General features: G+C 38.6%; 1 protein-coding gene across 2 annotated transcripts in view; it reads right to left on the bottom strand.

The window, feature by feature from the left end:
- Positions 1-16,100: 16,100 nt before the first annotated feature.
- Positions 16,101-25,296, bottom strand: part of CLINT1 (clathrin interactor 1) — a 59,801-nt gene continuing 50,605 nt past the window's right edge. The window contains exons 9-12 of one of the 2 annotated variants that reach the window (XM_045503468.1): positions 24,948-25,022; positions 20,655-20,947; positions 18,873-19,023; positions 16,101-17,847 (exon numbers count right to left, since the gene is read on the bottom strand). In XM_045503468.1, the coding sequence (XP_045359424.1) occupies positions 17,501-17,847; positions 18,873-19,023; positions 20,655-20,947; positions 24,948-25,022 (866 nt within the window). In that variant the 3' untranslated portion in view covers positions 16,101-17,500. Of the gene's footprint in view, positions 17,848-18,872; positions 19,078-20,654; positions 20,948-24,947; positions 25,023-25,296 lie in introns of both variants that reach the window. The other variant, XM_045503461.1, reaches the window with a different exon arrangement.

Here is a 25,296-nt window from a genome sequence, read left to right as displayed (position 1 = left end):
CTTCAGACAACGTAGAGTGCCATGAGAAAACTTAAACGGGAGACTGGGAGGGTGACAGCAAGGCGTTTCAGAGGAAAGCAGCATTTGCAAATGGACAGGAGGGTCTTGAACAACCTAAGAGTTTGTTCTTCCTCCAGCGTCACCAGTTGTTTTCTGTTTAGTGTCCTTTCTAAGGTAATGGGGGCGAGTGGGGAAGGCAATAAGGGAGGGGGGCGGCGGGGTGGGGGTGAGAGTGGCAGGTAGGAGAGATGGAAGAAAAACACAAGATGGCATTACTATATTGCCAGCATTATCATTATCATTCTTTGCAAGGGCAGGCACTTTTCTGTAGTCTGCCTCCAATATGAACTTGTGTGGATCCTGCCGTTGGTTACGTGTGCTGGTAGGTGGTGAAAAACTGCAGAGAGAGCTCGAGCTGTTTCTCATCCCTGTCTTCTTCCTGCCACTGTCATGCTCTGCAAGTGATTACGGCTCTAGTTTATGTACTACCACTCTGTTTTAGCACCTTCATGATGTATTGATGGAACTTTAAAATATTCATACACTTCCACATTGTCCCAGGGATGTTAGGTTCTTTGGGAAGAGCAACCTAGCCCAAACAACAAATCTGATGTAGACTACTGCTCAAAACTGTGAGAAAAAATATCATTCTGCCTGGGTCACTAAGGAAAAACATCAGAAAAGTTCCCCATAATCTCTGTCAATTGTGAACTAAATAGTATTCCATCAAAGTGTGCCCCTCTCCCTTCCAGGGCCCTTGGGACTTTTTATCACACCCATGGGGACCAATGTATATCCAATTCCCAGCACTAACTGAATGATCTCTGAGAGGTATGTTAAAAACATCCTTTTAGAATGAGATAAGAAAAGGTTAATTATAAGCAGACCCCTATATAATGAATAACTACTTTGGTAGATGAAGCTCTTACCCCCTTCACTGGCCCAAAATAGACCCTACTCCTGAGTGTATGCGAAAAGAGCATGCTAGTGATACTTTAGTATTGAAGAGGAGAAGAGCTGTGAGCTTCGCAGTGAACCTCGACAAGAAAAAGCTAGTTCTGTGCATCTTTCATGTCCTGGAAGCAGACTAGACTAGAGGACCTTTTCAAAGTGTTCACAAAAGTCTCCATTTCTCACTCTTATGGCTTTCCCAACAGTTCAACATAAACTATTCTTACCCAAATTTTGTTCTATTGATTCACTAGCATTGTAACAGCATTGTAATCTGTACATTGTCTTTGCAACTGTTTCTGACACACTGAGTATTAAATAAATCTTTGCTAAGAAAATGAATTACTGTAAACTGTTTTTACAGAAAAATAAATTCTGAGTTATAAATGAAGAGTAAGAAAATCTGGGAACATAGTCCATTTGTGGCCTGGGTCTTCTTTCCTTTTTTTAAATTTGAACTGGAAGAAGATGGTTGGGTTTTGAGATTTCCAAAGGGCTGTAAAAATGATCCTTCATATGTGAGGGTGACCTCTTAGACACACTTCTTTTCCTCCAGAGTGGGTTCTTCAGAGTCTCCTGTCTTCCTCAGCGATAGAGTAAGAGAGAGCAAATGTGCCTAGCACAACAGACTGCAACTGAACTAATAGTGCCTGGCCTGGGGCTCGCAATTCTCTCCTCATATATGGTAGTGATCGAATTTTTCTGACGAAACATCCAATTTATAAAACGGTGTTTAGTGTCCAATCCCTTAAAGTATATACTTATAAAATAGATATCTGTTCTGTCAGTGTGCATTGATCATTAGTAAAATTTATTTTCCTATATTTTAGATAAAATCAATACAAATAGATAGAAAATAGATATCTTATCCTTGTCATGCCATGGCAAATCCTCTGGCATTCTCCCAGGGCCTGTGTAAACCTTCTCTTGATGACCACCACGGTGAGCAATTGAGGTAACTTAAGATAGCCGTGGTTTCTTGCAGAAACATGTCCCAGTTGATGGGGAACAGACCTACTACTAGGAGCATCTTAAGAGCATATTAAGAGTTAGAGTCTTACATATGAATATAAATGGAAAATGCATTAAACAGGGGCACCTGAGTGGCTCAGTTGGTTAAGTGACTGACGTTGGCTCAGGTCATGATCTCGCAGTCCGTGAGATCAAGCCCCACACTGGGCTCTGTGCTGACAGGGAGGAGCCCGCTTGGGATTATCTCTCTCCCTTTCTGTCCCCATCCTCACACCCCTGTTCATGCTCTATGTCTCTCTCTCTCAAAATAAATAAATAAACAAAAAAAGGAAAAAAAAGAAAGCGCATTAAACAAAACATTCTGGCCTTTGACCTTCTGTGGATCTTCTCTGGAGATCATGGGTCAAAGCATTCAAAGAGAGGTTCAATCATGTCATATACAAGTGTTTCCCCAAGTTCTACCCTTCCCATATTACTCTTTGCCTCATCATAGTACTGTAGTATTGTTACTTTAGAAATATTTTCTTTAAATTTTCTCATTTTCACTTAAATTATTATATTCAAAAGATTCTTTATAGCACTACCATAAATGGAATGTCAACTTCACTTGCCATAAATTGAAAGAAATAAAAAATTTATCTGTGTAATTATTTAAAAACCACAATGACATATAACCTCACACCTGTTAGAATGGCTGTCATCAAACAGACAAGAGATGAGCCTGAGCCTGAGCCTCAAGACCTTGAGGTGACAGTGACTGCACCAGCGACTCCAAGCAGGAGGAGAAAATGGCCAAGGGGAAGTCCAAGTGATGTCGATTTTCCTCTGAAATTGTTGCAGAAGGGAAAAGGAAAAAGCCTTCATTTTCTGAGTTCCATTAGATAACCAAGATGTTAAATGGAAAACCAGAGGTTGATCATGTTCAGTCACCACTGTCCAAACTCAGAAGGGACTTCCCTTTGCAAGGGGAAAATAAAAACTAATTTATTTTAATTAAAAAAAAAAAAAAAAAAAAAGACAAGAGGTAAATGTTGGTGGGAATATAAATTGGTACGGTCACTATGGAAAACAGTATGGAGATCCCTCAACAAATTAAAAATAGAATTATCATATGATCCAGCAATTCCACTTCTGGGTATGCATCCATAAGAAATGAAGACAAGATATTGAAAAGATATCTTCACTCCCAGGTTCATTGCACCATTCTTCACAGTAGCCAAGATTGGGAAACAACTTATGTGTCTGTCAATGGATGAATGGATAAAGAATATGGGGTGTATGTATATCCTATGGAATATTATTCAACCACGGCAGTGAAGGAAATATTTCTACTTGTGACAACATAGATATAGCTTGAGAACTAAGTGAAATAAGCTAGACAGTGGAAGACAAATGCAGCATGTTATCACCTATATGTGGAATTTTTTAAAAAGTTAAACTGAGAAACAACGAGGAGAAAAGTGGTTGTCAGGAGGTGGGGGTGAGGGAAATAGGGAGAGATTGGTAAAAGAATACAAACTTTCAGTTATAAGATGAATAAGGTCTGAGGATCTCATGTAAAACATGGTGACTGTAGTTGATGGATAACACTTGTATAATTGAAAGTTGCTAAGAGAGAACATAAATGGTCTCACAAAAAAAAAAAAAAAAGAAAGAAAGAAAAGAAAAGAAAAAGAAAAAGAAAAAAGAAAAGAAAGAGAAGATAAGTATGTGTGGGGATGGATGTGTTAATGAGCTAGATGGTGGGGGGGGAATCTTTCGCAATATATATGAATATATCAAATGACCACAATGTACACTTTAAATATCTTACAATTTTATTTGTCAAATATACTTCAATAAAACTGAAAAATAGCCTTTAAAAATGTCCCCCCCCCAAATTCTTCCATATGCTCCCCAAAATCACCAAATCAACCCAAACAAGCAAAAAACCCAAAGCACCACACATTGGGAACTATTGCCTTAAGTTATTTAAAAATTAATACAATACTTGCTGGATCTTCCTTTCATGGTTTTCTCTGGCTGTCTTGACACCTGTAATCAAGCAACAGATTATATCATCAGCTCCATCACATACTTTCCTTTTCCATTGAGAGGCCATAAAATTTACAAAGTGCAGCCCTCTCTGCCAGGGCTCCTGGGCTTGGAGTCTAGCTCTCCCATTGATGGACCTGCTGAGTGAAGCAGGGCCTCTGTTTCCCCACCCCACCCCCCATCCATGGATCAGAATCACTGAGAAGTCAATATTATTCTTAGTTTTGTCAAATGCCCATGGTTCTTTTCCCATGTCACAGATTTGTTTTGTGTTAAGAAAAATGACATAATTTGGTGTTGGTGGCAGTAAATATTTGAGAAATTACTTTTATATTTTCTGGAAATATTTAGTTTCAGTTTTTCTCCTGATTCTCTCAACAAAGTTATAGGACTACCATTTCTCGTTCTGGAAAAGGAAGCTAACACACTGGCCTAGTGTAACTGAAGCATGGTGGACAGAAAGAGTCCTGAGTCCTGTACTTTTCTCTTCCTTCCTTCCTTCCTTGGAAAAAGTGTGCTGCATGATGAAAGACTAACCAATCTGTGTAACACCCAGACAGGCATGACTTCTGACAGCCAGTCCTAGTTCACCAGATGTGTCCCATGCACTGTGATGGGTCATGTCAGCAGGGCCTGTAGCTCCACAAGCTTTCTGTCAAGATTCGAGCACAATTCAAGGCAGCGTGTGGTAAGCGCGCCCTTGGAGCGCAGATGGAAGGGGCCACACTCCACGCCTTCAGCAGGTTGGTTAACAGCATGGAGTTAGAGGGACTGGATGCCTGTTCCTTCCACCCTGCAAAGCCCCAGTTTGCTCCTAATCTGTAAAATGGGATTATTATGCCATTTCAGTAACAGTCAAAATAATGTAGGCTCCTCTGTGGCCCCTTCTTCATTTTCATTTGTCCCAGAGGTGATGCTGGGGGACCTGAGTCTGCGGTTTCCTTGAGTGGGTTCAGTTTCCACCTGCCTCTCAAAATGTGGACTTCAAGTGCATCCTGGTGTTTTCATATCCAGCGCCATGCAATTATACTCCAATTAGGTATATTTTATGTTGTACACAACTCTGTGTGTATACATCTATGTTGTGTATGATTCTGTACATAACACCATATGCAATTTAAAAGATTTTCAAGAGCAATTCTGACCTTACCCCATATCTGCTATATTCCTGCCTCTAAAATCAAACCCCAAGGGAAGCTGTAACTTCACTGGAATACCAGCTCACAGATCATCATGAGACTTCGATGGGAGAATGTACATAAACTTCTTTAGCATAGTGCCTGGCACAGTGCTGATAATGAAAGTTAATATAACCATGATAATTAGGGTACTATTATTGTTTTCCATCTAGGGTGGAAACTATCAGCTGTAAGAGCCTACTCTATGGTTATTATGAATATAATTATCCTAGGAAAGAGAGACAGAGAGAGATCACTTCTGGGGTTACTCACTCTTCACAGAGAAGAATGGGCATTTCAGATAATAGCCCTGGGTCCAGGTGAAGGCCTCCAGGGTCCTGGTGCCAGGACTGGCCTGGCACAGTGTTAGGGGGAAAGAAACAGGAGCCGAGTATGCCAGCACTGGGAAGTGGTTTCCTTTTGTCGCCACATGAGAGAGGACCAAGCATAAAAGTCTGAAAGGGTAGCCTGTGGTTAGATGGCCCTGAATACCTGGACTTGATTCAACCAGGAATGGGGAGCCATCGGTGGTATATGAACCAAGGAGAGATGAACAAGCCATTTGAAGTGAAGAAGAGGCAAGGAACATGGAAACCAATTAGGAGGCTGTTACAAGACATTTGTGAGAAGTCGTTCTGAGCTCAAACAAAAGTGGTGGCCAAGGAATGGAAAACACACTAGCTGATTTAGAGCAATGATGATCCTGTATGGTCTCAGAGCAGATCTCGGATATTTTATTGTTCTTTTTTGCTACAGTTATTTATTCCATCTTTTTGAAAGTTTTTACCATTCAACAACAAATTTAAAAAATCCCTTTCAAGTATAAAACATGGAATTCTGAAGCTATAACTAATGGGAATTTCAATAATGACTTACCATTACTGAAGGATTTTATGAACCACAGCATTGATGGCTGAATCCTAAGAAAGCAACTGTTATGGGAAGCCCATGGAAAAATCCTCGATGTGGGGTCTGGGACCCACCCACACTTGTTTTAGAACAATCAAAATCTACACCCTTGACAGAGAAAAACACCATCACCTAAGACTGCACTCCCGAATGAAATGAACTGAAACTATCATCTGCCCCAAATAGCTTTGAACTGTGGTGAGGTGAAGGAAAAAAAGAAGAATTGAATAATAAAAGGAGACTGTCTTACAAATACGTTATGAGAGATGAATAAATACTACTATTTACATCACTTGAGTTTAAGCCATTTATTGGCTGGTAACTAAGATACGTATATCTATGTATATACAGGATGCATCACGAGTTTTTAAAGGAATTTTTTTCTTAAGAAAAGTTTATTTTGTTATTGTACTTGGACTGAAAATGTTACAGTATTGTATCTGCCTGATAGTATCTGCCTGAGTATGGCACTGGAATTCTTTCAAATATCTCCCTGCCTGCTCAGAGTTAGAGAATAATTACTGCATATCCAAATATGACTTCCTACTAGATATACTGTGGTATAGGATATTGTCATATTTACATGACCAATACAACCTGTCCTTCTCTACCAAACCACTTTCCTCTGTCACTGACCAAACCCATCGTTTGAAGCTTATGGTGTTTACTTGGCTTCCCACTTGTTATATGAACATATTAGATGGGTTGGTAGTTGTGGTGGTAATTTTTATATAGATTTGGGGGGAACTGGATCTTACATTCCCATGAATAAGGTGATAGTCTCTGTGTAGGAATTCAGGGTGACATTTTATTTAATAAAGGAGTCACTCCCACAACTGGGAGATAATAGAGTTTTACATATGTTTTTGATGCTATGGGATTAAAAAAAAACACTATAATTTGGGGCGCCTGGGTGGCTCTTTAGGTTGAGTGTTCAACTATTGATCTTGGCTCAGGTCATGATCTCACAGTTCATGGGATCAAGCCCCGTGTTGGACTCTGTGCTGACAGCCCAGAGCCTGCTTGGGATTCTCTCTCTCCCTCTCTCTCTCTGCCTCTCTCAAGATAAATAAATAAGTAAACCAAAAAAAAAAAAAAAAAAACCAACCATAATTCTCAGCTTTTGATAGAACATCACATTTGTGATGGTATAGGGAATGGGTGGGGCTTAATTCACCCCCTCACCTTTTTTAAAAAACTTATTCCCATCGTGTGCATTTTCGTATATTTTCCAGGCTTGAAATTAGAAAACAAAATAATAAAAAGAATAAACTTCAAGGTCGTATTGTTTTTTTTTTCTTCAAAAGGGCCAAGGGGGAGAAAATGGAATCTGATCAAAGGCCTTGTGTCAAGGAAAAAAGCAGAAATCCAAAATGAGCCAAATGGCACTTCCTCAAAAATTAAACATAGAATCACCACATGATCCAGCTATTCCACTTCCAGATATATGCCCCAAAGACTTGAAAGCAGGGATTTGAATAGATATTTGTGCACTCATGTTTATAGCAGCATTATTTATAAAGACCAAAAGGTGGAAACAGTGTAAGTGTCCAACAGATGGACGGATAAACCAAACGTGGTGTTGTATATACAAGGGAATATTTTTCAGCCTTAAAAGGAATGAAATTCTGACATATTCTATGACATAGACGAACCATGAGACGTACTAACTGGAATAAGCCAGACACAAAGGGAAAATACTGTATCATGGCACTTTGTGAGGTATCTAATCAAACTCATAGTAAAATGGTTGCTGCCAGGGGCTGAGGGGAGTGGGGAATGGGGGGGTGGTTAGTGTTTCATGGGTACAGAGTTTCGGGTAGGGAAGATGGAAAGTTCTAGAGATGGATAGTGATAATGGCTGCACAAAAATGTGATTTACATTATACCACTGAAAAATACACTTAAAATGTTTAAAATGGTAAATTTTTTATTCTACCACACTTATACACATAAATTTATATTATACACATAAAATAAAATCTGTATATTTTACCACAATTAAAGAGATGATATAAAATAGAAAAGGAGTTGAATTTATAAGAATTAAGCTTCCAGGGGTGCCTGGGTGGCTCAGTCAGTTGAGAGTCTGACTTCAGTTTAGGTCATGATCCACAGTTTATGAGCTCGAGCTCTGTGTTGGGCTCCTGCTATTAGTACAGAGCCTGCTTCGGATCTGCTGTCCCCCTCTCTCTCGGCCTTTCCATCTGGTTTTCTTTCTCTCTCTCTCTTCAAAAGAAATAAAGTTAAAAAAAATAAAAATTTTGGGGCACTTGGATGGCTTAGTCGGTTAGGTGTCTGACTTCCGCTCAGGGCACGATCTCGTGGTTTGTGAGTTTGAGCTCTGTGGCAGGCTCTGTGCTGACAGCTCAGGGCCGGGAGCCTGCTTCGGAGTCTGTGTCTCCCTCTCTCTCTCTCTCTCTCTCTCTCTCTCTCTGCGCCTCCCCCACTTGAACTCTGTCTCTCAAAAATAAACATTAAAGCAATTTAAAAAAAGAATTAAACTGCCAGCCTTTCTCCTTGCCCATTATTAATATTACCCCAAAACATATACGTGAGCACTTTGATGAGAATAGAGTGATGAGTATGTTTGGCTGTGAAAATGCTCTTCTAGGTATAATCTCTCCTTCACCTGGATAATAACCTCAATCAAGACTTCTATGAATATGTCCCTCAAGAAATCTCAGCCACTAAACTGAGCAAGTGTGGTCCTAATCACACAACTGTTAGGTTGGTGTACCACTTACTTTAGGGTCTCATTGAGACCAGTTATCAAGGCCTGAACTGTCCCCTGCACTGGGGTGAGGGGTTCCCTCAGGAGGACCCAACAACTCCCAAGTTACCTACAGATACATAGAAGTTTTGTTGTAAACATTTTCCAATTCACTGGAAGCCCGTCTTGCACCACTTTGATCCTGATATTAACTGCCTTTCTTACCTGGAGGTGACGCCTTTGTTTTAAAGTGTCTTGGCAAATGTGTGGTTTAGTTGAACAAAACGGAAGGGATTTTTGAAACACAGACGTTGTCAGCCTCAAACCAGACAATCAGGAGCAAAAAGTTGTGCATCAGAAACGTGGCCACCAGTTTGGGAAGAGTGTTAGCCCAAGTGTAGAGCTACAAAGACACAAGTAGCTAACAGTTGATTGTTAACCTCCCAAACTCGATTCAATGTGACAGTGACAGTTCACAGCACATTGCATCCAATCTCATTTGAAGCTGACAAAGATTGTTTCTGCTTTACATCTATTGGTTTATTAATGGTCTACAGCCTCTTAAGCAGATGCATATTCATTAGGTAGCCAGCTGTTAGGAGGTTCCCAGATGTCGAATGTAACTCTGTCTTGGAACGTTTTTTTTTTCCTTATCATGAAACAAAGTAATTGAGGCCTTATTAAAGAACCAGTTAATTACTAAAGCGGTACCTTATGGCACCCCTTTTATCATTCAAATCTGAGAACTCTTGGGACATCTAAAAAATTTGGTGAAGAGAGTATTTAAGAGCCAACCTTTATTATATATTTATATAGAGAGATTGTGTGTGGAGACATACATACACACTCTTCTCTGTTGGAGGAATTAAAAGTATGTGAAGAGTTCTTAAAAACTGAAAAATTTTCAGCTACAGTATCCTTTCTTTGGTTCATCACGGGAATTAGGTCCAAAAGACAGCACTGATAAAGCCAGTATGTTAATTAAAATTCAGGGCACTTTGATTTTCTTTTATTTAATCTTATCACTTTCCTGTGAAAGATAACTTGAAAAATGTTTTTTTCAACCACTCAACCATCTCAGCTTAGTGTAACTTATGTCTCAAACTTCATTTGATATTTTTCATTAAAGTTAGTATTTTGGGGGTAGCATCGGGGTTGGCTCAGTCGGTTAAGCGCCTGGCTTCAGCTCAGGTCATGATCTCCCGGTTCATGAGTTTGAGGCCTGCATTGGGCTCTGTGCTGACAGCTCGGAGCCTGGAGCCTGCTTCAGATTCTGCGTCTCCCTCTCTCTCTGCCCCTCTCCCACTCATGCTCTCTCTCTCTCAAAAACAAATAAACACTGAAAAAAAAAAAGTATTTTTTCCATATCAAAAATAATTCAACTATTGGCAAACTAGTTTTCAAGTTGCCACATATTTCTAACTGCCCTTTAAAAAATGAAACCTAAAAAAAATAAACTTGAGAAATGTAAAAAAGTAAATAAATAAAAACCTTATTCTAAAGATGTCAATTCAAATATTCCCTTAAGAACACCTTAAATCTAGAAATTCCATTTGCACTTTCATTTGATAGCTGGGCATCTCAATTCTATTTCTCAAACCCAAGAATCACAGGAGCAAATAAAAAATTGCAAAGAGCACACAATCTTTAAAAGGCATTGCTGTGCACTTTTTGAAATGGATTCCTTAAACAAGCAATCCAAGGCCATCCACCTTTCCGGCAGCTTGCTCTTAACATATCTTCTGAGCCCTTGAGGAGCCTTCGCATTATACTCCAAACCTGCTGGAATTTTCTGCTTCCGATGTGGCTAATGTCTTACGCTAAGTTACATCACCATTTCTACAAAACAAACAAAAGGTTCACTCTTCAGAAGAGATCAGTTTTTATTTGCTCTGTGGCTCATCTCCTGCTGGTGACCTTTAGAAAATGCAACAAGATTTCATAAACATTCAGTGCTTACTTAAAAAAAAAGTATCATTTAACAAGTATCTGCTGGCTACTCTGTGTAGAGCGTGACAAGACACCTGGGACAACATGGTCAGAGATCAGGGATATGCAAGAAAAACCTGATAATTTATCTGAATGGCATGTACAATCTTTAAATTAAGAGGTCTGAAATATTATAGAGGAGAAATGAGGGATAGTGGAATAAAACTGGATTTGGATTCTGAGGATCTGTGCTAGGAGACATGGTTTCACTAACTATACTTGGCCTTCTGGGAGCTGGTTTCCTCATCTACAACAAGGGGCTAATAACTGTCTTACCTTCTCAGCTTAGGGTAATTGTGAACATCAGGGAGGAAATGAGTGTGAATCCACTCTGTAAACTATAATAGGCAAATGCGTGTTGTTACTTCTTGAAATATTCGGTTTGCATTTATAAATGGCCCCTTTGTATCTTTCACATATGTGTCAACAATTGATATATTTCAAGTTCGACAGTAAACATTGCCACACAATTTTCCACTCAAGTGTTTTACAACCCACGGCAAGTTTTTCCAAGTGAGCTCTGTGAAAACAATGGCAGTGAAAGCACATGGGACCTTCAGAATACACCATCCTTGGTGGTCATAATCCCCTGAGGAACTTTCGAGGAGAGTGGAGTAATTACGTACCTCAGCCTTCTAAACCTCAACGATTACCATGTCCTTGCCGATCTCCTCAGCTTTCCTGTTTCATTGAGCTCCAGCCACACCCACTAAGATTCTGATGGTTCTTTTTCCACTTGGAGGTTTTCCATGTGGGCTTCATCGTTCTTCTGATCTCTATATAAAAGCTCCCTTCTCAGAGAGGCCTTCCTGAGTTACCCTACCTAAATGAGGCCTCCCGTATTTTTTTTTTAAAGTTTATTTATTTACTTTGAGAGTGAGAGAGAGGTCGCTGGGGAGGGACAGAGAGAGGGTGAGAGAAAGAGAATCCAAGCAGGCTCCACACTGCCAGCCTGGAGCCTGATGTGGGGCTCGATCATGAACGGTGAGATCATGACCTGAGCTGAAATCCAGAGTTGGACACTTAACTGACTGAGCCACCCAGGCTCCTCTCCCCTTCTATTTTTGGCATAACAGCCACTTAACTATCTCTTTCAGAACACTTAAACATGCACACACTTCCATAGATTCCTAGCTACGAGGGTTTGGACTTTCTGCATTTTTATGATGACTGTTTTGGTATTGTTCCTCTTGATTTAATTGTTGATAATTGAGAAGTGAAAATATCATGAAAAATAGGAATGTTGGGGCCCAGTCTACTACCTAATGTTTGGGCTGCCTTTTAGAAAATAGGGTTTAATAAAAGGGGTTTATAAGTCACCAGACACAAAACATCACCTCTCCAACACTTCACTAACAGAAGCTGATTCTGTGCCCATTATACACTAATTTCCAAAATGAAGCTCTTCTGGAGTGAGAGGGAGTCCTGCTTAGGATTTCCTTCCTCTTACCATGGCAAAAACTCTGACAGACTTACTAACTGAAGTCTGACCTTGCTGATCAGTTACTGAAAATTGACAGTCTCCATTTTGGAGACCCTGCATAACAATCTTTTTAAAGCTACTTTTGACCAGTTTCGGACGAACCTGTTCCGTATCTACCAGAAGGAGGTCATTGTTCCATAGGTTGTGAGAATGAGGGGAGTTGATGTACATCGGGTGAAGGTGCCCAGCCTAGAACTTGCTCCTGCCATTCCGTGAATGGATGGAAACCTTGCCAGATTCCTCCAGTTTCAGGGATCAAAATTCATCTCAGTTCATAAGGAATACCGTGAATGTGCATGCACTACCTCTATAGCCACATGCTTCCTTGAGATATTTGGTAGAGAACACAGTATACGAAGTTGCCAGGCTGCCTTGCAAACAAGTCATAGGTCTTCAGGTTTGAGCCATTTTGCTCTCTCTTCTCAAGGGACAGAAAGAGACGTTTGAAAGGTTCACAATTCATCAAACACTCAGCACCCAGTCGCTCAGTTTAAGTTCTTTTAAAAAATCAAAATGGATAAGAAACTTTCTTCATATTATAGAAGCTAGGAAATATGCACTAGGTATCAGAAAATAATCTCGAAAACTGAGAAAACATGATGCCACAAACTTCTAGTATTGGGTATCCAGAGAGTAATTTCATGTGGCAGTCATTTTGCTGGTGACGGAGTGAAAGGCAAAACTAAATGCTTTGTACCTCAAGCAGATCACCTTATAAACAGAATAAATCAGAGTTACCATGAAGTAATCTTACTTGTTCTCAATACTATAGTGGGGAGGGGCTCTTGGGTGGCTCAGTCAGTCTGACTTCAGCTCAGGTCATGATCTCACAGCTCGTGCGTGCATTGGACCCTGCTCTGAGCTCTGGGCTGGCAGCTCACAGCCTGGAAACCTGTTTTGGATTCTGTCTCCATCTCTCTCTGCCCCTCCTCCGCTTGCACTCTCACTCTCAAAAATAAACATTAAAAACATTTTTTAATAAGTAAAAAAAAAAAAAATATTATAGCCGTGTGGCCTGTGGACCACTGGGGAGCCCTGAGACCTGTCCGGAGCATCTGCGGGTTCCCACCCTTTCCAACCTGGTATCCCTGAGGCCAGACGTTTTTCATGTACTTCCACCAAAACAACACTGCACAGTGGACTGAATGCAGAAGCGCATAAGAGAATCCAGCAATAAGCTGGATAATAAAGAGATTTTCAAAAATGTAAAAACACTGCCACTCTTCTCACAAATTTTGATTTTGGAATTTTTTTATAAAATTATATTTTGACAGGTAATGGGGTTTACTATAAAATCTATTAATAGTTTTTAAGTTGCTCGGTTTTTATTTCAAGTACAGCATATATCAACAGATATGACCCACATAAACACAAGCTCTTTGGGGTTCTCAATCATCTTTAGGGTGTAAAGGGGGTGCTGAGACCAAACCGTTCCATACACAACTCTAAGCACTCTTTTCTCACCATGAAATGGCAGAGTGTGCCTGGGGCACTTACTTAAAGAACACAGCTGCAAGATGTATAGTTAAGAAAACTTAAATGGAAAAGAAATGCAGAGCTTGACAGCCCAGGAAGCAGTTATTTAAAGTAATGACATTTACTTTAAAGAATAACAAACAAAACCCATGTTTGCCCATCAGGACTTTCAAATCCCTCCCAAATCCCTGGGAAGCTATCCATCTGAATTGGCTGCACGCTGATTCCCTTACCCATTGGGGTGAGCAAGGGCAGTGTGAAGGGGCGCCAGGAGATACTCATGACGTCTGCAAGGAACAACGCATTATTAGCAAGGCTGCCGTTATTAAGAAGGCACGCGAGAATTAAGGGCATAATGAGTAAGAGTTAAAAAAAACCTTCATGGATAGATTTTTTTTTTTTTAGTCTTTATATCTGATTGTTTCTCTGGATATAAGAATAGCAAGATCTTAGTCAACAAAACTGCAAGAAGTCAATAGAAAAATTGAGATCTTCTGCTTCTAAAAGCTGAGAACATTCTAATGAGGGTTATTTGTGCGGCAAATCCGATACCAAGCGCTCACTTTCACAGTTCTCTCCCTCCCATCTGCACTAATGTGGTAAGAAGTCAGTCAATACATTCACAAAATAGCTCACTTACAATCTCCTTGTCTAAAAACAAAGTGGAACTAAACTCAGGCAGAAAAATCCTCAGAAAACAACTTAGCAGAAGTCTCTAAGGCTTTAACTACACACTGCTTTTAGGAATACAACAGAAGATGAACTTTTGGGTTTGTTGTGTAAATGGCATGCATGCCAAGCGTCTAGCAGTGACTGGCACATACAAGATCTTGTCATGTAGGCACATTTACATGAAATAAAAATGGGTGGCAGAGAAATAGTTAGTGTACTTGTGTCAGTGCCGGTAGATCTCACTCGTTATTTATCTAATGCTTCCAGATTTAAGTTCATTTCAGAAAAAATGTATCAGGGCCCAGAGAAGTCAGGCAGGTTGATCAAGGTGTCACACAGGTAGTGCATGGTTGAAAAGGGATTAGATCTGCTTCCAAGTCCATGCTTTCCACAACGCTATGCTGTCTCCCGGGAGAGTTCAAACAACAAAGCCAGTTCATTTCAGAAATCTATTTACCGTAAGGTGTGCTCTGTGCTTAGGACAGTTAGCTTCATTTTACTAACGTGCTTCAAAAATATTTGAGAGAAAAAGCATTACCCCTTCCCTCCAAATAGAACTCTAGACCCCAACTTATTGACGACCCCACAACCAGCAGCATTATGGTTATCATTCAGGCAATTTGTTATAGACACCAGAGGAAACATCCCAAGTACCATACAAGCACGCTGTGTCCATGTGTGGTTCCTGAAGACTGTATTAGAGGTAGAAAAAAAATTTCAAACGGGAAAAAGATGAAATCCGGGTTGGCGGTGGAGATTCACTTGTAAATTTTGTGAACAGTTCCTACCTCCTCCTCTCCAGCAAAAAAAAATACATTAAGCGGAAGCTCGAAAAGGTAAAGGGGTATAGGACGGGCAGAGGGAGTCCAACAGACTAAAGAAGAGTAGTTTCTTGTCAAGTCCAAATTACTTGGGGGTATTCAGACTTTTCTTTGAAGTATCATTTAGTGACCCCTTCAGTAACAAATTGTTAAACTGGATGGACCCCTAGCGAGGCAATTCTTTCATGGGCTCTGAAACAAAACACACTGGTAAGACAGCAAACTGTACGTTGAGGTGCAGTAATATGTGTGACAGGGCTCCCTTTGGTCTTCGGAGATATAGGAAGGAGGCATAGTACAGGAAATGCTTTAGAGATAAATCTTATTTTATTAGAAAAGCATCTTTAAACACAAAAGTTTGGAAACAGTATTTATTTGCTCCAAGAATCGTATGTATCTGAAAAGGCGATGCTACACCTCTCTCTTTAATGAGAACATTCATTGAAGATTACGGGTTTTAAGTATGAGTGAAGATCTCCTCCGTGCTGCCACCAGAGCCTGGCTTGACTGCTCTGAACTAACTACACTTGAAAGCTCCTATTCTTTGCAACCAATTTAAACACATTGAATTGTTGAAAGATTAAAAACCACAGTCAGCTAATTACACTCTCTCTCATCTCTTATTCAGCAAATGAATCACTTTTCATTACCACTTAGCTGAAGTACATGAATTTCTGCCTAATTAGAAATGTTGTAGATGGAACATTAGCAAGAATGGAGCGGGTCAGGATATCTTTGCTGCTTCATTTTTAATTCCTAACAGTAGAGTCTGAGAGGAAAGAAGAGAGAAGTCATTAAATAATTTTAAATTATTTATAAAAATTACTTTGCCCAAATTATAATTATTTTTTCCCCAAACGGTCTCAAATGTCTAACAGAATGAAAGAAAAAGCAGTTCAACATTGATTTTAATGAACATTTTAATGTTATGTAGAACAGAACATTATGAATACAATGGAAACAAAGTTTTATCAATAAAAAAAATTTCAACACAAAGTGGGGAGGTAATAATTTGATACCTATATTATAATATTTATTTTTAAAAATATTCCCAGCTCGAGGGTGAAAACAATTAATTTTGCATTCCAAACTCTAGAATCATGATTTTCATGTGAGCTTAATGCAGAATTACAGCAGGAAAACAAAAACACTTTAATTAATTTCCTTTATTTGCCATTAAATCAATAAAATCTTTGACTGCTACAGGTCTCCTTTAATAATATATATTTAACTCCTCTCTATTGGAACCATATTGCTAATGCCATATTATATACACTCAAATCCAAAACAAAACAAATATTGTATAAAATCTAAAAGCCAACATCGTTGAATTCTAACATTTATATTTAACTTAAGGTTTTAAGAATTTTTACCTTTTCAATTTTTTGAAAAGACACCAAAAAAAAAATAAAAATAAATATTTTTCTCTTTTGACTGTTCCTGACTGATAAATGGTGGCTACAGGGATAAACACGGAAGGAAGCCTCGCCAAGTTAACCACTGCAAATTGTAAATAATGACTGCTAAAAACAAACAAAAACTCTGGAGGGTTTTTTTTTTTTTTTCTTTTAAAGGAAACCATAGAGCAGTCCTGAAAAAAATATTTTTCCTAGTTCTGCAAAGGATAATTATAGCAGAAGACATGGGAAAAGTCCCACAGCTATCACCAATCGCTTAAAGAGGTTTCGTTACAATAAAAATTTGGATAGTATAATAGTAATAGCAGTGTTGCTGGAACATTAGCAAAAGTATATACATTCCAGTTACCTTTGATTTAGCCATAATCACATATGTATGCCTTTTTTGGACAAAAATATATATTTTTATAAAAAACTGATCATCCAACTTTAATGATTTCATTTATGGACTCAAGAGTGGTAGTAAAAGGAACAGACCCAATTATGACAAGGCGATTCAGGGACAGAAAAATCAAGTTCCTCAGGAAAAGTAAAGTATAAAATTAGAGATTCAAACACATTTATTCAGCCCTATTCCAGACTTCCCACAAATCATGATGTTAAAATGGGCTCTTCGATTTATAAAGGCTTTCCAGGTCTCACTACCCCATGTGTGGTCTATTCTTACTGGGAAAAATGATTTTGACTGCCTCATCTGAAGTGCCCTTGCCTGTCCATCTGAAATACTAGATACTTCACTTTTATAAAACAGCCTTTTTTTGGTTCTTTATGTAGGTTTAAGTCTTAATTAATTGATAAAGGGGAGTTGATTAGCATTTTCCATCCCAACATCACCTATCTTCACCGCTAAAAATCCTTCATTCAATCTGCTCCTTTACAATCTCTCATTTGCTAAAGTTGGCGAAATTTGCAAAGGCATCTTGCTTGGGTTGCACAGTTCCAGAAGTCATGGCTAAGTTGGGCATGCCCATTCCCATTGTGCCTGTCAGGCCCATACCAGCAGTTGACATCCCTATGTTCATGTTCATGCCCATCATACTCTGGTTCATCATTGGAGTATTTCCAAGAGGGGCCATTCCCATTGTGCCAGTCATCACACCAGGCATGCTCATAGGCATGGGTCCCCCCATCAAAGGGTTAGTTTGGGGCCGGACAGGAAGTATGTTTGATGGAGAACTGAGGTTCACAGCTCCAAAACTTTGAGTCATCACATTCATAGGTTGTTGCATATCTACCAGAAGAAAAGAGACAAAAGAACTTCACATTAGATTCATCAAGCAGAAGAATAAAACAATCTTCTTGACCATCAACACTTGTAACTCCTAATAAAATTCTTTTATGGTGATTTTACAAGGTAAGTCAATTAACTTGCACTATTTGCTCTAGAAAAATACTCTGTGGCTGTTAACTCTGATTTCCCAAAGATGCAGAAACAGTTAAGAGTGGGCTGGGGGAAAACACGAGGCACTTTGATATCATTCTGACAGAATTTAGTGTTGAATCCAACCTGACCTAACAAGTTGTCAGGAGCTGTTGTGTATCAAAAGCCTTAAAAAAGTTTATACCCTTTGACTCACTCTATTTTTAGAACATTACACTAAGGAAGAAAAACACAAGTACAAAGATTTATATAAAATCATGGAGTTATTTACAATAGCAAAAAGCCGGGAACAACAGAAATAACCAACAATAAAGAAATTCAACACTGGTATGACACGTAACTATAAATATCTAAAAGTCATTTTTTCTTAAAAATATTAAATACAGGGAAATGATAATTTAATGCTGAATGACAGCTGCAAGAAATAAAACAATATACATAGAGTGATTTTGAGTATTAAAAATATGGTTAGAAAAGATAGAAAATATGAATTAATAGCGATTATCCCTGGATTACAGAGGTGAGATGATTTTTGTTTCCTGGTCATATTTAGTTATATTTAAAACATTTTCTACAACAAATATTTTTATTTCAGTGATCAGACTCCCAAAACTCACCATAATACATACACAATCATGTTATCATGCCAAGAGCAGGATACAAAGTAATCTGAATATGCCAGGGTGTACATCAATCAAGTATCACGGGGGGGGGGGGGGGGGGGGGGCGGGGAGGGGGGTGGAATCCTAAGCGATACACAGTTGCCTTTAGTACAATCAATGTCATGTATTTTTATTTCATGGCTTACACTAGTCTTGGCACAACGGTAAAGATTACAAGTGCACAAAGAAGCAAGGTGTCTCATGGTAACTTACTCTGCTGTTGAATCATTGTATTGAGCGATGGCTGCTGGGGTTTGGAAGGCTGCATACCGGGTAGTAAGTTGTCTAGGCTGATGTTCACACTGGGGTCAGACCAAGTAGAGGGCAGGGTTTTGCTGACTGACTTCTGGACCATATCTGTATTCTGATTATAGAGAGGATTAGGCTTCTGCAGCACTGTGCTAACATTTTGCAAAGGCTGGAAAATAAAAAAATGCTCTAAAAATTAAACATCTGCTCAATAAAGGTTATCAAATGGCAATTTAATCACAGTAACTCCAGATATACATGAGACTTAGTAATAAACTCTTGAAACCAAAAGAACCACAAATGTTCTAGGCTAAATTCTTCAAGCTGAATCACTAGCTTCCCCAGAATGTTCCTCTGAATCCCCAATCATGTTTGGGGTGAAAAAAAACCCAACATATTTACACAAACAATTACCCTCCCATCACCCAAAGTCTAGAAGCCACCATCCCAGGGCCATTGCCAACTTCAGGTTAGTACAGCTTTAAGGAAATATACAAGTGGAAATTTATTCTTACAAGACAGAATTTAGGACATGATTTCTCATGTTATAAAAAGCAAAACCATCAAAGCGGCAAATTATATTGCACAAATCTTGACTGACATGTTCCTGCTCCATGTACACTTCTATCGCCTAAAGTGAGCAACACTAGCGGAACTTGATATATGTGGACCAGTTCAGGAGAAAGGAGAAATTCAGGAGAAAGAAGCAGGGATGCCTGGTAGTTACTAAGGATAACTATGAAAAGGGCAGACGAAGGGAAATGAAAAGGAATAGGAAAAATAATTTAAAATGTACCAATGCAAAGAATTACAACACAGTTGCAATTAAGACTGCAAGTAAGTAGACTGGCTTTACACTTAGACCACATGAAAGACTCTCAAAGAATCAACTGGCTTGGGCTTATTTAGTGGTGCACCGTTCAATTTAATGGTACTGGTGTGCCCTTCATGTCCTTTTCTTAATATTAGGTCCAACTTGTTATGCACAACAGTCACCTTTCTGCTTCTTTCTTCTCTTCCTCCATCCCAACACCCAAAGAGGAGAATCTACATATTAAAATGAGTAATTAGTATCATAAAAAATATTCAGAATTGCTCGAATCAAAAACAGCAAGCTCCTGGTATAACTCAGGCACATATATTCTAACCCTGTGTTTGTCTGAATTCCAAATTAATACTAGGTAATTTAGATTTAACTGTAAAAAAGTGAATTAAAAAATTCCCATTTAGTGGTTTTCCTGTATGAAAATGAGAGTTGAAAGAAGAGCCTATATAAAGATTACATAATGTAGAACAGGCCCAAAATAGGGAAGAGTATTCATCATTTTAGAGACTGATTTTCTATATTAGTAACGATTGCCTATAACCATTGAGTGACACCTCTTTAAGGATCAGAGATTTTACTGAGTGAATATAGGCCACGGGTGAAGCAATAGCTCTATTCCTTCTTAAAAACAGTTTTTATTAAACTATTAAATACAAAATTATTTATTAATTCAATAAATTTTTATGAAGTGACTCCTCTGTGTAAGGCATCACGCTTCGCTTTGCATGGCCTACAAGATGGGTGAGAGGCCTTGCCCTCTAGAACCTGAATGACTATAGTAGGGGAAAAAAATGTAAGGTAAATGCAATGTGCCAAAACAACCTATGTATGGCTTATTTTTCTATTTCATGTTAGTTTATCATTACATCAGTTACGGAATCTCAAAGATGAGAAATCTGCAAGGGACACAGACAACTTACCTGTGATCTTGACATGGGCAACCCCAGGCCTACAGTATTAGTGCTCATCATGGAGAAATTCATACTCTGGGAAGATGTCATGGTTGCCTGGGACGAGCCCATAAGATCAAACAGGTCTGAAGAATTTGAGGCAGCTGGAGGCGGGCCTAAAGCTGATTGTGAGCCACTGACAAGTTCCACAGCTGGCTGTGAGGCATTGCCAAAGAGCTCACTGCTGGAGGCAACAGGACCTGATGGGGCTTGATTGAAGGCACTCCAGTCACCAAAGTCTCCATTCCCACTTGTTGCTGTAACTGAGAAAGAAAGAACAGGGGTAAGAAACTTTCTGAAATACACAGAACAAATAGAACAGTCTACGAACTGAAACAAATTAGAGCCGATCTGTGTCCACCCAGATTAACATCTGCATATACCATCTCCATCTGGACATTATTTTTTCTCACGAATATTCCACAAATGTTAACAAGGTGGCAAAGGAAAAAAAATCCACATATAAAGTAAAATTCACCTCATAGCAGGTCTGGGGTGATACGCAGAAATTACAATCAAAAGTTTCTTCAACCTGAGTTTGCATATTAAATATGCTGCCAGCTCAACAAATATGAAAAGGAAAAAGAAAACTTACCTGGTTAAAGTTTTTTTGGGGAGATCGAGAATCCTCATGTGAAGAGACACTCAACAAAATGAGAGAATTCAACTCATTTCACCCATTCATTACTTGGAAAGGTTCAAAGAGAAATCAAACTATGACTCACATGGTCTCAAGTAAATAAAAACCCAAATTCATGACATTAAATTTATAAAAAAATGAAAAAAAAAAAAGCACAGAGAAAAGACTCAGTAAAATTAAGAGTAGGGTTAGTAAATTTCTGCAAGAAGTTCTCACTCTTTCGGCCATGCTTCCATTGACAACACAAGGGCTATAGATAGGCACGGTATAACCCTAGCACAGTGCTTGCTTCCAGTGGGACCGTTCTCTCTCTCTCTCTCTCTTTCATCTACCTACCTATCTAATCTAGTCTATCCATTTATTTAAACATTTTTTAAGTTTATTTATTTTGAGATAGAGCAAGCAGGGGAGGGGCAGAGAGAGAGGGAGAGAAAGAATCCCAAGCAGGTTCCATGCTATCAGAGTGGAGCCTGATGCGGGGCTCAAACTCACCAACTGTGAGATCATGACCTGAGCTGAAACCAAAAGTCAGATGCTTAACCAGCTAAGCCATCCAGGCGCCCCTCAATTTATTTATTTAAATAAAAAGCAGGGTATAGTCTTAAGAGGGGAACTCAATGCTAATATTTAAAACAAAGGGAAGGGGCGTCTGGGTGGCTTAGTCGGTTGGGAGTCTGACTTCGGCTCAGGTCATGATCTCACGATTCCTAAGTTCAAGCCCCGTGTTGGGCTCTGTGCTGACACCTCGGAGCCTGGAGCCTGTTTCGGATTCGGTGTCTCCCCCTCTCTCCCCTGCTCATGTTCTGTCTCTGTCTCTCAAAAATAAATAAACATTAAAAAAATTAAAAAAAAAAAAGGGAAAAACCCTCAATACTACAAAGATAATTACAACAAGTTTAAGATTTAATGCATTCAATAATGTAAAAGTTGTTAAGAGGTTAATTGACAGATGGACTACAATGCTTGACAGCATGGATTTTGTACCTTACTAGCTAAGTGACCCTGGGCAAGTTACATAACCCTCTCTGTGTCTCACTTTGTAAAAAAATCTAAGTTGTAAAGATTAAATAATATAATATATAGTAAGTGCCATTTATAGTTTGTTATTGTTACTATGGATTAATTGTGAAAACACAGGGGAGGACCAAAGGTACCGCAATCTCTTTCGTTTAGGTATGCCAGAAAAAAGTGTAAGTCACGCTTCTATAAATTCTGCAATACGTCTACTATTTGGAACACAATAAACATAAAGGCAATTGATACTTAAAAATGTTCTTTTTTAAGTAGACTATGCATGATTCTAAGTAAATAAACCTTTCCTTAAGAAAGGGACAAGTAAGTAAGAATTAATGGAAGTTGAAAAAGCAAAGGTGAAGACAGAGCTACACATAAACTGTCATCTGAAAGAGAACGGTATATATTGCCAAGTTAAAAACACCGTCACTCTGTACTCCATGTTCACTTACAACTTGGAAATACATTTTGTCTAGCCTAAAGGTAACCAGCCATTGCAATACTGTCTCTCACTATGCTAAATATCTAAAGAGAACAATAACATTGTCTTTAAAATTATTTTCTTCTATTACCATATTAAAATGTAAGCCCCTTCAAAAGAAAATAAGTCACTTAGAAAATCCACACTCTAGCAACAATTTAATACAAGAACTGGGCTAATCTTCATTACCTCAGGGTTTTACTATAAAACATGTCTTTGATCTTCTTTACAAAAAAGAGACTGAATTAAGAGTTTTACAATTAGTTCTATATATTAAACAATTTAAACTAATTTAAGAAAGACTGCTGGATAAAGGTACTTTATGCTGATTTTCTATTTGCTTGATCTATAAAACAGAGTAAGAATGGAAACTGGGGCAAAATGTGTTGCCCCATCTGAAAACTTTATCTGAGATGATTAATCATAGGAAGAAGAGATTTCTAGTAGGGCATATATTGTTCAGAAATGATTAATCATTGTTGCAACAGTTTCAGCCCCTTGCGTAATGGTGATCAGGTTATATTAATCACATGCATACAGATGAAGAGATGTATCACTTAGCAACATTAACATATTCGAATTATTTGCATGGTAGGCAAGTTTATATACATAAAAACTTTTGAGAATTACACAGTCTGTAAAATTAGGGCAATGTTTACCTTCCACTTGACTTGCCTAAAGTTATTAACCCTTAGAGGGCATAACCACGCTTTTGAATGAAGTTAATTACTCCACAATTCTGGTTTCTGGGAAATACTCAGAATTTACACAAGTAGGCTATCAAAACCCCAGATGATTAAAACCTATGCATCTTTCACCCTAAATCCTCACAAACCTCAATCAGGCATTAGTAAATATAAATTTTAATTCCATTAACCGAATGGTTACTGTACCTGAAATGAGTAAGGCTCATTCAGCTAAATTACACATTTTTCTCCCTGCCTCACTTCATGTTTCAAGGTTATAACTGAATTTTCATACTCTCAAGCTTCAGACTGATAAGATTTTATACAAAAAAACCTTATAGCCAACTCCTTTATAACTTAAAGAAGAAAGGACACTTAATGAACTTAGTCCCTTTCTATACACTTTTATAGACATTACTCTGTCCTTATAAAGAACCATGTCAAGTGATATTCCTGATTCTAAAGTTGGGAGGCTCAGAAGCTTTTCCAAAGTTAAACAGCTACCATAGTATATGGCAGGGACAATAAGGTAAAAAATATTAACGAAGAAAGGGAAAAAAAAGACAAGCGCTTCATTTCAATCCCTGATGTTTAAACCTACGATGGGGCACCTGGGTGGCTCAGTCGGTTAAGCGCCCGACTTCAGCTCAGGTCACGATCTTGCGGTCCATGAGTTCGAGCCCCACGTCAGGCTCTGGGCTGATGGCTCAGAGCCTGGAGCCTGCTTCCGATTCTGTGTCTCCCTCTCTCTCTGCCCCTCCCCCATTCATGCTCTGTCTCTCTCTGTCCCCAAAATAAATAAACATTAAAAAAAAAAAAAATTTTTTTTAAACCTACGTTGTTAGTTACAGGTATACAACATAAAGATTTGATATCTGAATATACTGCAAAATGACCACTATGATAAGTCTAGGGCATTTTTAAAATTTCTAATCTGACATGAAGAGAAGTTTTGCCTGAGGTTCAATTGCTCACTATTTAAGGATGTGTCAAAATGAAGTTTATTTTTTTACAGAAATCCTCTTAATATATTTAAATCACAAAGAAATAAATTTTACTAAGATAGTCTGCCTAATCCCATCCTTGGGATCATAACATATAAGCTAAACATAAACCATAATATTCATCCCACTAAACTGAGATTATTTACACTTATTCACACTCCCCACCCAAACTGCCCCGCCCCCCAAAACTAAACAAGAGTCACTTATGAATAAGGGCAATTTTATTTAGGTGTGCCTGCCTGAGTAGTTTACAACCACATTAATCCATTTGGCACATAAAGACATTGACCCAGTAAAATACTTTTATGAATAAATCCTTTAGGATTTAGGAATGATAAATACTACAAGAAGTAAAATACCAAAATGAAGCTGATCTGGTGGGGAAGGGAGTTATTTGGTTTTGATAACCCCTAGATTTCTGACCAAACTGTATCATACCTTGGGAGGGGAAACTGCCTGATGCAGCAGCTGAGCCAAAATCAGCAAATCCTCCAAATAAATCAGCTGATCCTCCTAGAAATTAAGCATGAAGAAAAGTTAAACTGATAAAACCACAGAACCACTGACAGCAATTTCAGGAAGCCATTTTAGCACCCCACTTAAAAACTACCCAATATTAGAGGCTCCAGAGCCATTAGAAAAGCTAGTTTGTAGATCTAGGTTTTCATGTCACCATGTTCCTTTTAAACTACCACAAACTCTTACATTCCTCAGTTCTTTATCTTGTAAGTAATTGACACCACATTTGTGATTAAAGTTATCCCTCACTTACATTGCCTGAACATAG

Source organism: Leopardus geoffroyi, chromosome A1 (genome assembly GCF_018350155.1).
Source record: "Leopardus geoffroyi isolate Oge1 chromosome A1, O.geoffroyi_Oge1_pat1.0, whole genome shotgun sequence".
In the NCBI taxonomy this organism is placed as follows: domain Eukaryota; kingdom Metazoa; phylum Chordata; class Mammalia; order Carnivora; family Felidae; genus Leopardus; species Leopardus geoffroyi.
This window is presented reverse-complemented; position numbering and strand designations above follow the sequence as displayed.